This window comes from Calidris pugnax, unplaced genomic scaffold (assembly GCF_001431845.1).
Source record: "Calidris pugnax isolate Ruff unplaced genomic scaffold, ASM143184v1 scaffold506, whole genome shotgun sequence".
Taxonomy (NCBI): Eukaryota; Metazoa; Chordata; class Aves; order Charadriiformes; family Scolopacidae; genus Calidris; species Calidris pugnax.
In genome coordinates, this window is record NW_015091519.1 from 40,775 (window position 1) to 56,580 (window position 15,806).

The following is a 15,806-nucleotide window of genomic DNA, read 5'->3' on the forward strand; positions in this document are numbered from 1 at the left end:
GAAAGAGGGGAGATGGAGATGAGATGTGGGGAAGAACTTCTTTGGTGTGAGGGTGGTGAGAGCCTGGCCCAGGTTGTGTGGAGAAGCTGTGGCTGCCCCATCCCTGGAGGGGTTCAAGGCCAGGTTGGAGGGGGCTTGGAGCAACCTGGGCTGGTGGGAGGTGTTGGAACTGGATGGTCTTTAAGGTCCCTTCCAACCCTAACCATTCTATGATTCTATGGTCTGGTGGGAGGTGTCCCTGCCCGGGGCAGGAGGTTGGAACTGGATGGTCTTCAAGGTCCCTTTCAACCCAAACCTTTCTATGAAACAGCAAGTTTAGCACTGGAAGCAGTGGGTGAGCCAGCACTCCGGTGGTTAAGGTTCTTTAGGTCAAGTAAGAGCGAGGCTAGAAGAGCGGTTCGTTAAAGCTATTAACCCAGAGGGCTGCCAAAGGGGTCTGAGGTAACTTACACCTGGGGCCTCCTTCGCCTCTGCTTTCGTTTCTTTATTTGCATCTTGGGTTTTGGAAGCTGCTTTGGCTGCAAACATTCCCATGATCCCTTTGGGCTGCTGCGAGGTCTGTTTAGAGGCCGCCGGACCGTGGCCGTTGACCACGGGCGCGTTGAGGGTGTTGGTGTCACTCTGGGACCCAGCCTGAGCAGACGTCTGCGCTGGAGAAACTTCAGCCAAGGGCCTGGGGATGGCAGCGGCACATCGAATGGCACTAAACCTGTGTGACAGAGTGAAAAATTTAATTAGCCTTTTAACTTCTTTTAGCTTTCACCTCGGTTTCCTCGCCTTGCTGCTCCGGTTCTGCATTCTCCTGTTATGGGGAAAAAAAAAAATAAAAAAATAAAAAAATAAAAAAATAAAAAAATAAAAAAAAAAAATAAAAGAGCCATTTAATTTGCACACGGGACAAGGAAAGAAAGGCTGGCACAGAAGGAGAGCGATGGAGACCTCTACTGAAAGGATCAGCAGAACCCGTCAGCAAGAGCCAGAAGCCAGAGTTCAAATGCCAAACAAGCTGTTCAGCTTTCCTGGGGGGTGAAAAACCCATCTCCACACCCAGGGTGGAGATGGAGCAGGCTGCATTTTATTCCTAAACGGGTTACTCTCTCTCTCTCTAAAGTTCACAGCATAAATCCTATGGCTGTCTGATGATCTAAAACATTTACAGCTTTCAGATGATTTGACAGAGTCCACTATCGCCGCAAGGGAGCAGCCGCCGTCGCACCAGCCAGGTAAGTAAATCACAGCTGAAAGTGAAGTAATTAAACGGCTCAGAAAACACTCACGACATTCAGATTTAACTATATAAAGTCATTTCCATGTCATCACTAGTTAGAGGGAGACGCGTGTCAGCTTGTGACAGCCTGAAGTGTGATTGTTTGGGGATGGGGAGATAGAAGAATTAAATGACGCGCTCGCAGCGCCAATACAATTCCCTGCCAGTCGGGAACAACGGTGCCCAAAAATAACTGAACTCTGCTCCCCACTGCGCAAATCACAGACGAGGCTTTCCAGATTTCCTACCCAAAATGCCACAAAAGAGCACAGCCTCACGCCTTCCAACCCCCCGAGTTACACAGCGTTATTTTTATTTGCATAAGAAAGAAAGCAGCCTCCTGCCAATTAGTTTCTGCGCCTCGGTATTAGCGGCTCACACGCAGAGTCCACTTCTTCTCGGATCAGGAACTGAACTGGATTAACAAAACAACAGCATTTCTAGGCCACAGCCACAATCTCTTGACATTCAAACCTTTAAAGGAAGGAAAGAAGACACTGAAGAAAAAAAATATTCCTACTTTCTTTTCTACTTTTGATCCATTTTCAACGTGGTCAACGCCGCCCCCTGGACAGCTTTAGCTCCCACTCCTCACACCCATAAACAACCCAAACCCTCCAGATGACAAATAATAAACATAAACCATAAAAATATATTGACTGTGCAACAAGCACATGTAAACCTCACGCATTCCAGGCGCTTGGGAAGTTGACTTGCCTTAATGCTGCCGTGTGACTATAAGCTGATGGGCTCCATCCAAAATTCACTCAATAATCACTGAAAAAATAAGCAATATTTGGACTGTGCTCCGCAAGCAAGGAGCTGCTTCCGCTTGGAAAGCTGACACGAGCATTAAATCCAGTCTTAGTCCAACATCCAGCCACCTCCACCGTCTTCCCAGGTCCCATAAAACACAGAAGAGAATAAAAAATCCTTGCCCCAAAGCTTGTGAGATATATGGACTGAGAGGGAAGCACAAGAAGCCAGTAGGTTCTATTTTCTCTAAACACACACACACACAGTCAAACCTCTGTCTTCTGCAGGTGCTGCAGGAATCTTGTCTCAAGTGTAAAATAGAATTCAGGCAGCCGACAAGGGCGAGGGAATGTGATAATCTGAATTTAGTTCAGCCAAGCCACAGGTGAAGGAGGTGAATTTTTTCATAGTTTGGTTCAGCAATTCTGCTCCAAAGCCATGGATTTCCACACAGGCTTCACAAAGTTGATTTCAGGATCTCAATTCTCTAAACCTTCTGGATGCACAAATCCTAAAGGCAGAGTCCTCTAAGGACACAAGTATCACGGTCCAGGGGTGGCCCAAGAGTAAGAAGACCAGAACAAGGCAACTGCAGCCAAACCCATGGCACGTGTCTGCATCAAAGCAGGGTTTTCTAGCACTTTAGCAGGGTCTTGACACTCACGTTTGAAACAGGCAGCTTTTAGAACAATTGTTTTCTCAGCAAATCTCTTGTCAACATTTTGAAGACAGCTACGGCTCTACTTTCAGATTCTATACTCTTTCTATGACACAACATTCAGGCATCCCCTTTCTAAACCAGATTGGTCATGGCGCTGTACATCCCCATTACGTCAAGCTGAAGCTGTCGTGGTGGAAACGACATATAAATGAGAAGCCCCAGCTGCCAGGCACTGCTCAGGAGGAGACACAATGACCCCTGGAGACTGAAGACCCTCTGAAATCCAGGACAACCTTTCTCTAGTTCAACCACAAAGGGCACTGAGCCATTTAATTTGCACACGGGACAAGGAAAGAAAGGCTGGCACAGAAGGAGAGCGATGGAGACCTCTACTGAAAGGATCAGCAGAACCCGTCAGCAAGAGCCAGAAGCCAGAGTTCAAATGCCAAACAAGCTGTTCAGCTTTCCTGGGGGGTGAAAAACCCATCTCCACACCCAGGGTGGAGATGGAGCAGGCTGCATTTTATTCCTAAACGGGTTACTCTCTCTCTCTCTAAAGTTCACAGCATAAATCCTATGGCTGTCTGATGATCTAAAACATTTACAGCTTTCAGATGATTTGACAGAGTCCACTATCGCCGCAAGGGAGCAGCCGCCGTCGCACCAGCCAGGTAAGTAAATCACAGCTGAAAGTGAAGTAATTAAACGGCTCAGAAAACACTCACGACATTCAGATTTAACTATATAAAGTCATTTCCATGTCATCACTAGTTAGAGGGAGACGCGTGTCAGCTTGTGACAGCCTGAAGTGTGATTGTTTGGGGATGGGGAGATAGAAGAATTAAATGACGCGCTCGCAGCGCCAATACAATTCCCTGCCAGTCGGGAACAACGGTGCCCAAAAATAACTGAACTCTGCTCCCCACTGCGCAAATCACAGACGAGGCTTTCCAGATTTCCTACCCAAAATGCCACAAAAGAGCACAGCCTCACGCCTTCCAACCCCCCGAGTTACACAGCGTTATTTTTATTTGCATAAGAAAGAAAGCAGCCTCCTGCCAATTAGTTTCTGCGCCTCGGTATTAGCGGCTCACACGCAGAGTCCACTTCTTCTCGGATCAGGAACTGAACTGGATTAACAAAACAACAGCATTTCTAGGCCACAGCCACAATCTCTTGACATTCAAACCTTTAAAGGAAGGAAAGAAGACACTGAAGAAAAAAAATATTCCTACTTTCTTTTCTACTTTTGATCCATTTTCAACGTGGTCAACGCCGCCCCCTGGACAGCTTTAGCTCCCACTCCTCACACCCATAAACAACCCAAACCCTCCAGATGACAAATAATAAACATAAACCATAAAAATATATTGACTGTGCAACAAGCACATGTAAACCTCACGCATTCCAGGCGCTTGGGAAGTTGACTTGCCTTAATGCTGCCGTGTGACTATAAGCTGATGGGCTCCATCCAAAATTCACTCAATAATCACTGAAAAAATAAGCAATATTTGGACTGTGCTCCGCAAGCAAGGAGCTGCTTCCGCTTGGAAAGCTGACACGAGCATTAAATCCAGTCTTAGTCCAACATCCAGCCACCTCCACCGTCTTCCCAGGTCCCATAAAACACAGAAGAGAATAAAAATCCTTGCCCCAAAGCTTGTGAGATATATGGACTGAGAGGGAAGCACAAGAAGCCAGTAGGTTCTATTTTCTCTAAACACACACACACACAGTCAAACCTCTGTCTTCTGCAGGTGCTGCAGGAATCTTCTCTCAAGTGTAAAATAGAATTCACAAGGGCGAGGGAATGTGATAATCTGAATTTAGTTCAGCCAAGCCACAGGTGAAGGAGGTGAATTTTTTCATAGTTTGGTTCAGCAATTCTGCTCCAAAGCCATGGATTTCCACACAGGCTTCACAAAGTTGATTTCAGGATCTCAATTCTCTAAACCTTCTGGATGCACAAATCCTAAAGGCAGAGTCCTCTAAGGACACAAGTATCACGGTCCAGGGGTGGCCCAAGAGTAAGAAGACCAGAACAAGGCAACTGCAGCCAAACCCATGGCACGTGTCTGCATCAAAGCAGGGTTTTCTAGCACTTTAGCAGGGTCTTGACACTCACGTTTGAAACAGGCAGCTTTTAGAACAATTGTTTTCTCAGCAAATCTCTTGTCAACATTTTGAAGACAGCTACGGCTCTACTTTCAGATTCTATACTCTTTCTATGACACAACATTCAGGCATCCCCTTTCTAAACCAGATTGGTCATGGCGCTGTACATCCCCATTACGTCAAGCTGAAGCTGTCGTGGTGGAAACGACATATAAATGAGAAGCCCCAGCTGCCAGGCACTGCTCAGGAGGAGACACAATGAGCCCTGGAGACTGAAGACCCTCTGAAATCCAGGACAACCTTTCTCTAGTTCAACCACAAAGGGCACTTGAGCTGCTTGGTCTGTTTTTTAGGCTTCCTCTATTCCTCAGGTTTTCATCTTAGAGGTCCTACAAGACATCTTCAAAAAGGCAGAGTCCAATGGATAAAAACATGATTGTAGAATCATAGAATTGTCCAGGTTGGAAGAGGTCTTTAAGATCATTGAGTCCAACCATCAACCCAACACTGACAAACCCACCACTGACCCAGGTCCCTCAGCACCATGTCTGCCCAGCTTTGAAATCCCTCCAGGGATGGAGACTCTACCACTGCCCTGGGCAGCCTCTGCCAAGGCTTCACAACCCTTTCCAGGAAGAAATTGTTCCCAAGCTCCATCCTAAACCTCCCCTGGGGCAACCTGAAGCCATTTCCTCTTGTCTCATCGTCCCTTGGGAGAAGAGACTGACCCCCCCCTGGCTACACCCTCCTTTCAGGGAGTTGGAGAGAGCCAGAAGGTCTCCCCTCAGCCTCCTTTTCTCCAGGCTGAACATCCCCAGCTCCCTCAGAAGTTCTCCAGACCCTTCTCCTTGTGCTCCAGACCCCTCACCAGCTCCATTGCCCTTCTCTGGACACGCTCCAGCCCCTCAAGGTCTTTCCTGTTGAGAGGGGCCTAAAACTGGACCCAGCCCTCGAGGTGGGGCATCCCCAGTGACCAGTCCAGGGGGATGGTCACTGTCCCAGTCCTGCTGGCCACAGTGCTGCTGATACAGGCCAGGATGCTTGTGGCCTTCTTGGCCACCTGGGCACAATCTCCCAAAACAGAAGGAAAACTCACGTCAGCACTTTGCTGAGCACATGGCTCATGTTTTTCTACGTCTGTTTCGATTTACTCTTATTCTGTGACTGAGAACTGGATAAAAACCCTCATGACTAAGCGTGGCCAGGAAATGAGAAAAAGGTTTCTAGCCACGAGAGAAGAAAGGTACTGGAACCATCTGCCCTTTGGAGTAACAGAGCAAGTGAAGCTGGAAATAGCTCAGTTTGTGAAACCACCATCCAACGTGCTGTCTGCGGGCTGCTCTGGCATCACTTAGAAGATATCTTTTTCTAGCTTTCTAAAAATCCAGGCGTATCTGGTAACCCTTGGCTTCTGCTGAAGCGCCCCACGTAGCAACATCTCATCAGTCTCAAACCCCAGAGCACCAGAAGAAAAACCAAGAAGCCACTCACTTGCTGCAGTTGTGGAGGTTCGCTTTGACGATATCGTAGTCCGTGTTGTAGAGCGGCCCGCTGTCCTTCAGCAAGGCTTTCTGAATGCTGTAGACATGCACACTTGCAAGAGTGCTTAGTTTAGACTTCATTGCTGGAAGGGGAAAAAAGAAGAAAAAAGCCTTTACAGGATCAGGCAGCAACTTTAAATACCAGGCTGATATCTAAATAGGATTTAAATAATTTAAATAGGATGAGGAGAGACCGAGACACCACTCGACAGCAAGGACCTGAGTCTAAAAATGTCTAATGGTACCTTCTTCCAGTACTCCCTGATGGAGGAATCAAGGTAAGAGACTCCACAAGCCTCTCAAACATGATTTTCACTACAACTGGAGTAAGGGCAACGTCTCTGGGTTTACTTTCAAAATATCTGGTGTTTGGGATCCAGAGTATCTATATGGCTTCCTAAAGCTAAAGAAGAAAATAGATGGTCATCTCTCTACCCTGCTGGAACTACTCTGCCATTAAGGTAGCGCCCATTGTATCAACTAGGGTCACCCTGTCTTCTCCAGCAGTCTGCTGGGATCAATGTTTTGTCTTTTCTACTCTATTCAAAACATAACCCTCTTGAGATAAGGGCTGTTTTTCAGGAATTCTTTGTTCCTTGCTTATATTGTTCTTTCCACACTGCCCTCCCTGGACTGAGAGGGAGCTTCTAGGCACTGTAAAAATACACACACAGTAATCATTTCTTGGGGCCAGTCCTGGACTAGTTAGGACAGCCTTTACAGGATCAGGCAGCACCTTTAAATACCAGGCTGATATCTAAATAGGATTTAAATAATTTAAATAGGATGAGGAGAGACCGAGACACCACTCGACAGCAAGGACCTGAGTCTAAAAATGTCTAATGGTACCTTCTTCCAGTACTCCCTGATGGAGGATTCAAGGTAAGAGACTCCACAAGCCTCTCAAACATGATTTTTACTACAACTGAAGTAAGGGCAATGTCTCTGGGTTTACCTTCAAAATATCTGGTGTTTGGGATCCAGAGTATCTATATGGCTTCCTAAAGCTAAAGAAGAAAATAGATGGTCATCTCTCTACCCTGCTGGAACTACTCTGCCATTAAGGTAGCGCCCATTGTATCAACTAGGGTCACCCTGTCTTCTCCAGCAGTCTGCTGGGATCAATGTTTTGTCTTTTCTACTCTATTGAAAACATAACCCTCTTGAGATAAGGGCTGTTTTTCAGGAATTCTTTGTTCCTTGCTTATATTGTTCTTTCCACACTGCCCTCCCTGGACTGAGAGGGAGCTTCTAGGCACTGTAAAAATACACACACAGTAATCATTTCTTGGGGCCAGTCCTGGACTACACAGCCCTACTCCCATCACAAATCTCAGGCTCTTCCAAACGTAACTCATACCTCTGGCCTGTCTTCTGATACAAAAAACCATGAGCAACCCTTTCCTCTGCAGCAAAACAGAACGTTACGCAGCACACATAATTCAGCAAACGTGACAGATGGTAGTTGCGCTGCTTGACATTCTACTGCCCTGATGAAGACAACTTTAGAGCTGGAAAGCCACTCCAGATTTCCAAAAGGGAAATAAAACAAGTCTTTCAAACAAAGTTAGATCATTACTATGGATATTCAAGGTCGCAGTATGCTCTTCAATGCCTAAAATGTTATTTGAAAGTGACCGAGAGCCTGCAATTGTGTTTCAATTAATAAGGATCTGATCTCATCAGCAGGACCAGACCTGAAAAGATTTAGGACTGACAGTGCACAGAGAGGAGTTTTGTAAAGCAGTGTCAGAGTGGTGGGTTTTTTTCACCTTTTATTGTGAAAGCAAATGCCCCAGACAAAAGTGGTAACATTTAATTAATACCCACATCACTCAGGGCAAACACAGATCGCAACTGCATTTAACCAATAACTAGAATTATCCATTTCAGCATCCTTGAAGGCTCATAATTGCTCTAAAATGCAATTTTAGACACTGCTGCACGCTACTCAGAGATTGTTGCCTTTAAGGAGGAGCTGCTCGTCAGCGGCAGGGAGGTGGAAAAGAATTGCCCACTAAAATGTTAGCGTGAAAAAACCCAAGCCATCAGACCCAAATCACAAGTCTGAAGTTACACAGCTGTTGGCTCAGATATTCAAAATTCTGAGAAAAAGCCAGTACAAAAAGTACACACCTGAACCCAAGAGCCCGACCGGGCGTTTACGTGCAGATGGCAAGTTAGGAGCTTTACTCACTTTGCTGTTCTTTCAAAGAAAAAAAAAAAAAAAAAAGTTAAAAACCACAACATTTTCACGAGCTGCTTACCTTCGAGTTTATCCTCTCTCACTACTGCAACCTTGTGGCACTGTGAAAAATAAATAAATGGCAATCTTAACATTTGAAAAGACCTGTTGTACGTAAAACTGGTATTTTCAGTTATCTGTTAAATAAGAAAAAGTCTACGGATTAGAGGTGCAGCTTTATAGCAGCAAGGAACACTGCCAATGCCTTTAAAGAGTCATCAGCTACTAGTTTTTAAAGGTGGATCTCTCTGCTTTTCTAATAAACTGTTTCACAGATCACTATAACCCTAAAGAAATCCTCTGTCCTCCGTTCCTGACACCAGGAGACAAGACACAGATGAAAAGAGAACTAAACAACCGGGCAGCGCAGCAGAGAAAAGCAAATTAACCCAGCTGATGAGCCAAACTGCTAGAAATCTGCCTGCCCCAGCCCACATCACCCGTGTATATTTAGATTGCCAGTAAACTCTTAACGTAGGCACCAGAGAAGTAAAACACCATGAGAAATTAAGCATTAATTTCAAAAGTCATAAATCAAGGTTTCTGGAAATGTGCTTTAGAGCCCAGTCTTCAAGGGCTCTACCTGCTCCGTGACATTTAACAGGCTGCGGTTAATACAGAGAGTATCCAAACAGAGAGAGACTGGCCAAAATCCAACCACGAATTTTGTGCTTAACTGATACCACAGCCCAGCCAGCAAAAGGGTAAGAGGCAAGAAAAACGTAGACAACCTGAAACGGTAAATAAAAGATTTGAGAGCCCAGGTCCCTCATCGAGGCTGAGAAAAAGCAGCAAGGAAAGAGCTTAAGACAGGAGGAGAATTATTGGTGACCAATTTCTATCCACATCTCCCTTCGGTTGAATCCACAGCCTTGTGGCTACACCTACTGACAGCAGCCAGTAGTGCAGCAAGCACAGGGTAGGATCTGAAGCACTAATATCCCTTTTCCAACCCCAAATTGACTCGTGCCAGATATTACCCAGCAGCTACCCCAGTGCTTGAGTATCTCCTGGAAGTATCTTCTAGATCTGAACCTCTTCTCCCACCCACTCCAGCCTGAGGGACTTTAAAATCCTCCCGTGTGACATTCCTAACCCTGGCCTTGCTTCAGCTCTGCCCCTCAAAACTTACTGCCCCACAGGTCACTCTTCTATTTTAGCTTTCAAAAACAAGACATTTAAAACCAAGAAAAACACAGTGACCTTTATATTTTTACCTTTTAGATCTTGTTTTAAAAATATATCTAAGTTGCTAAGACAGAGTTTTAAAAAAAATTATTTCTTCCTATGTCAGAATTCATTTATTTGTTTGAAATACATGATGGCAAATTTAAAAACTATAGAATACATTGACAAACCTCTGGCCAGTTCTAGTGAGCCAGGAAATGCTTGTTATTTCCAGAAGAAATCAGGGGGGAAACCTGTTAAACTCAAGCTATAAACACAACACTACCTGTACAGCTTTAAATAAATATATTCCATTACACAGAACGAATGCAATAAATAATTACCTTCAATTTCAGACCAATCTGGAGATTTAAAGAGAACACTCTATGCACATGAAGCAATTAATTATTTAGCAAAGCCTAAAAGGTGTGTTGGTTGTTTTCCTCCTAATCTACACATAAATGCCAGAATACCTTGATATGTACTAATTCTAAATGAACACTATGGACTGCTATTGTATGAGATATTTAGGGTATTTAAATATACAAATAGCTAAATTCATATAGAAGAGTCATCTAGTGGAACATCAAAGGCATTTAGTGTTTGGCTATTAAATTCTTCAGTGAGCAAAGGGAAGCAGGCACTCAATTTGCTCATCTTCTTTCAAAAACCTCTGGGGTACCCCCTTCTGAAATTTTAAGATGATATTCTTGAAAGTCTGACAAGCAGCAACGATTAAAAATAAATAGATTATTAAGCAAAGGAATTGCTACTTAAGTCAAAGGATTTTAAATACAAAATACTGTTAATAAATTTATGTTGCTCTTGTATACCAGGATAAAAAAAAATAAAAGTTGTTTTAATTAACAAGACAACTTCAACCATTTATTTATTATTCTACAAGACAACTTCAACTATTTATTTATTATTCTATTTATTATTCTTCTATTCTAACTGAAATCCAAACTCTCTCCAAACACTACTCAGGACACTTCCACTCCACAGGAGATCCTGGGGAATGGATTCACTGATCTCACAAGAGACTGTTTAGAAAATCTGCTGTCCAATATTAGGGATAAGATTGAGAGATGACTGGTAACAGGATTTAAATTAATTAATTAAAAACCACCTCGGTGCATTATTCAGCACTATATTACTGAATTATGACCATCTGATATTTCCTCCCCATTATTTTTATGCTGGGACCAAGATAGTGCCTTATTTTGTACAAGACCTGGCACACTGTGTCTGCCATTGAAAAAAAAAAAATAAAGTCCAGCTTTTAATCCAAAGATTACAAAACAAGACGGAAAACACAAGAACAAAGAGCTCCCAGACACCTTTGAGAAATAAAACACTCACAACGTGTCCATTCTGGATGAGGCTTCCTGCTACTAAGTAGGTGACATGAAGCTGAGCTCCTGAATTCTCCTTTCGTTTCCTCTCCACGTAATCATACAGCATCCTGCACAAAAGAAAGCAGTGTTAATCACCTAGAAAGGAAGGAGCCTGTCACCACCCCTTCCGTGAAGCTTACAGAAAAAAAAAAAAAAAAAGATTGAGAGATGACTGGTAACAGGATTTTAATTAATTAATTAAAAACCACCTCGGTGCATTATTCAACACTGTATTACCAAATTATGACCATATGATCTTTCCTTCCTCTTATTTTTATGCTGGGACTGAGATAGTGGCTTATTTTGTATAAGACCTGGCACACTGTGTCTGCCATTGAAAAAAAAAAAATAAAGTCCAGCTTTTAATCCAAAGATTACAAAACAAGACGGAAAACACAAGAACAAAGAGCTCCCAGACACCTTTGAGAAATAAAACACTCACAACGTGTCCATTCTGGATGAGGCTTCCTGCTACTAAGTAGGTGACATGAAGCTGAGCTCCTGAATTCTCCTTTCGTTTCCTCTCCACGTAATCATACAGCATCCTGCACAAAAGAAAGCAGTGTTAATCACCTAGAAAGGAAGGAGCCCGTCACCACCCCTTCCGTGACGGAGACACTGGTGATTTTTGGTACAAAAATCGCTCTGCTGGGTGTATATATACAATTCCAGTTACATCCACTGGGGTGGTGATCATTAACAGGAGGAAAGGGCACAATTAGTGAGGGCCAGATTGAGCTGAGACTCAAACTATCAGCTCCCACTTAAACCATTGCTTTATGAGTGTCCCACGTAACTGGGCAGAGACACCACACGCTCCCTGAGGACACTATATGGTAAAGATAATTAGAGATCGTTACTGGTACAGAGACAGACTGCAATTACCACGCTGTCCCAGCCAGTACAATCACTAAAATAATTAATTTGTGTTATCAGGTGCTTTCCAGCTTCCAGGAGAGAGTTTAAAGCACAAAGATGCCACTGGAGTTCTCATACCTTTGAAAATAACCTGGGGATGGAAAAGTGACTCCGTTTCACCCAGACCATCTCCTTCATAGTAAAAACTTCTCCAGCTCCTTCCAGTTTATTGTACTACCAGAATTGTTCCCAGTAGAGCTCTCCAGTCAGGTCTGCAGTGAGGTCTACATTCTGATTTACACCTCATCTAAACTGTTCACACACAGGCAGAGGAAAGAGACCAAACAATCTCTTCATTATATTAGATGCCTGAGTTGATATTCCAGGAGTTTGGACATGAGAATCGAGGCTGGGCTCAGGACACTGCAGCTGAGCAAGCAGCAAACCTCACTTTATGTCCAAGCTACAGCCAGAAACAAGGAGAGAAAATACTCATATTATGAGGCTTGACACTCTTATGAAGTCTTCAAATAATATGCTTAACTTTATCTTGATGTGTAGCAACAGCCCCAGAGTCCTTCTTTGTTTTATAGGATATTTAAAAGGTTACAGCAGTTTTTATTCTTCAAAATACACCAAGACAAGGCTACACGTTTATGCTAAGTTTGGAGAAGCAAAAACATTCTGACAGCAGAGCAGACTTCCTCATTCTTCAAACATTTATCAGTGCCCACCAGGCTCGAGAAGCAGATATTAATAACACATCAGGAACTACACAGCAGGGTGATCGGAGCGGATGAGCACCTGCCACACACGTGAGCTGGTTTGCATCTTCCTGACTCTCCTGCTCCCAGCAATATCCATGGATAAACCTACGGCAACCGGAGCCGCCAATCCCATCCTGGGCTGCATCAAAAGAAGCGTTGCCAGCAGGTCCAGAGAGGGGATTCTGCCACTTTACTCTGCTCTGGTGAGACCTCACCTGGAGTATTGTGTGCAGGTCTGGAGCCCTCAACAGAAGAAGGACATGGACCTGATGGAGAGGGTCCAGAGGAGGGCCACAAGGATGATCAGGGGGATGGAGCACCTCTGCTACAAGGACAGGCTGAGGGAGCTGGGGTTGTTCAGCCTGAAGAAGAGGAGGCTCCGGGGAGACCTAATAGCAGCCTTCCAGTACCTGAAGGGAGCCTACAGGAAGGCTGGGGAGAGCCTGTTTAGAAAGGCCTGCAGTGACAGGACGAGGGGCAATGGCTTCAAGCTGGAGGGGAACAGATTTAGACTGGAGATGAGGAGAGGGTTCTTCACTGTGAGGGTGGTGGAGCACTGGAACAGGTTGCCCAGGGAGGTGGTTGAGGCCCCTTCCCTGGAGATATTCAAGGAGAGGCTCGACGAGGCCCTGGGCAACCTGGTCTAGTTGGGGGTGTCCCTGCTGACTGCGGGGAGGTGGGACTAGATGACCTTTGGAGGTCCCTTCTGGCCTGGGCAATTCTATGATTCTATGATACGCAGTGGCAGATTCTCACAGAGGCCCAGCTCTGTCCACGGGACTGGAGCCCAGGTTCAGAAAACACAATTCCCATTTCAGGATGAAAGGAGCTACGTGCATTTCTGTAGCGATACGATGCTAAAACATCTCTTCTGACCTAAGTATTTATGAGGTGATAAGTATTATTATTGAGACCATTCTGCCCCTCTAATCCGCTCTCCAGGTGGTGAGACCCCACCTGGAGTACTGCATCCAGCTTTGGAGTCCTCAGCACAAGACAGACATGGACCTGTTGGAATGAGTCCAGCAGAAGGTCACAAAGATGATCAGAGGGCTGGAGCACCTCTCCGGTGAAGACAGGCTGAGAGAGTTGGGGGGTTCAGCCTGGAGAAGAGAAGGCTCCAGGGAGACCTTGGAGCCCCTTCCAGTCCCTCAAGGGGCTCCAGGAGAGATGAGGAGGACTCTTGATCAGAGAGGGGAGCCCTAGGAGGAGGGGGAAGGGTTTGCCACAGAGAGGGGAGATGGAGATGAGATGTGGGGAGGAACTTGTTTGGTGTGAGGGTGGTGAGAGCCTGACCCAGGTTGCCCCGAGAAGCTGTGGCTGCCCCATCCCTGGAGGGGTTCAAGGCCAGGTTGGAGGGGGCTTGGAGCAACCTTCTCTGGTGGGAGGTTCCATCCAGGGTGGAACTGGATGATGTTTAAGGTCCCTTCCAACCAAAACATTCCTATGATATAAAGCAGCATAAGGTGTCCAGCTGAGGTGCTGCTCTCTAAAGCACAACTCCCATCACAGTCCAGGCAAGAACTGCCAACGGGAGGAGTAAGGTATGTTGAATATCCATCCAGGGTGGAACTGGATGATGTTTAAGGTCCCTTCCAACCAAAACATTCCTATGATATAAAGCAGCATAAGGTGTCCAGCTGAGGTGCTGCTCTCTAAAGCACAACTCCCATCACAGTCCAGGCAAGAACTGCCAACGGGAGGAGTAAGGTATGTTGAATATAACTGACCTGAGAAGACATGCAGGATTTTTAAATATTTCCAGCGAGATCATTTAAATACAGTAACCACAATCATGAACTCAGTATTTAACAAGGCTTTGCCACAAAACAAAAGTCAGTGGGATGCACTAATACCTACTGTTTAGCCTGGTTGACGTGAACTCCCAGAGTGTAGCTTAGCCATTTGTACGTGACCTGTACAAGACAAAAATACCAAACTTTAGTAAGAAAACCTCTCTTGATTTGTTAAACCACCCTCTTTTGTGTGTTTCATGGGTAAGTCAAACTCTTTAGACTTCCTCCACTGAGAAACCCACAGCAAAACCTGTTAGAAGTGGGAGCACATGGACACCCCACCCACCTGTGCTTTAAAGAGTAGATTGAATCCTCAAGTCCTGAGTAAACTACCCTAAAAGGTGTGGTTTTGTCAACACCTTCTTGAAATGCCATTGCATAAATAAAAGCCACTCAAATCGCTTGCAGTGCTCAGTTTCAAAACAGAGAGAAAAATAAACAGCTCAGTTTTTAGGTGTCCCTGCCCAGGGAAGGGGGGTTAGAACTAGATGATCTTTAAGGTCCCTCCCAACCCAAACCATTCTATTAAAAATTCATAGAATCACAAAGAGCAGCTCTTATTGCTCTTCCAAGCAACTCTTGAGGATTTATCACATTTCTGACACCCTTGCCTGTCACGGGGACATGGGGATTTCCAGCTGCACCACAAGCCCAAGAGCACAGTGTGCCAAATTTCTGAGCCCAGCCCCACCACTGACTTGCTGTGGTATTTAAACAAGCCACGTCTTCTACACCTGTTTCTCCTCCCACTCCGCCTTTTTAAACTAATCCTCAGGCTACGGCCTCTCCTGCTCCAAATACAACAATTAAATTACATTTCATTAGTCTGGCAATTTACTGAAATAAACTATGACACAGGCAGTTCATGTTAATACAACTGCTTTGACAGAAAAGATGCACTGACTTTATCACTTTCTAGGCAAAAATCTCTATTTTGACAGAAACACAGACACACACGCTTATAATTTTTCTGAATTTTCCTAAAAATAATCAAGGCTTTCTACAATAAGTAGAGATTTTACTCTTAAGCTGAAGCAGTGATCCAGACTGCCTCAACCTTCCATGGAAAAAACCACTATTTCATACACTTATGTAATTTATAACTTCAGCTGAAACACCGCTACGCTGCTTTGTTTTGGAGGAAAACCACTGACCCATTAGGGATCACAAGGAATTTGGGGAGAGGTGCTTTTCCTGTGACACAAACGATGGGCATCACCAGTTCTCTTCAGAGAC

At 44.8% G+C, this 15,806-nt stretch overlaps 1 protein-coding gene across 3 annotated transcripts in view; it reads right to left on the reverse strand.

Annotated features, from left to right (window-relative positions):
* Positions 1-15,806, reverse strand: part of POLD3 (polymerase (DNA-directed), delta 3, accessory subunit) — a 41,476-nt gene that overhangs the window by 24,368 nt on the left and 1,302 nt on the right. For 2 of the 3 annotated variants that reach the window (XM_014961733.1, XM_014961732.1), the window contains exons 2-6: positions 14,635-14,690; positions 11,592-11,694; positions 8,608-8,647; positions 6,291-6,423; positions 451-709 (exon numbers count right to left, since the gene is read on the reverse strand). In XM_014961733.1, coding sequence (XP_014817219.1) covers positions 451-709; positions 6,291-6,423; positions 8,608-8,647; positions 11,592-11,694; positions 14,635-14,690 — 591 coding nt within the window. Of the gene's footprint in view, positions 1-450; positions 710-6,290; positions 6,424-8,607; positions 8,648-11,591; positions 11,695-14,630; positions 14,691-15,806 lie in introns of all 3 variants that reach the window. The other variant, XM_014961734.1, reaches the window with a different exon arrangement.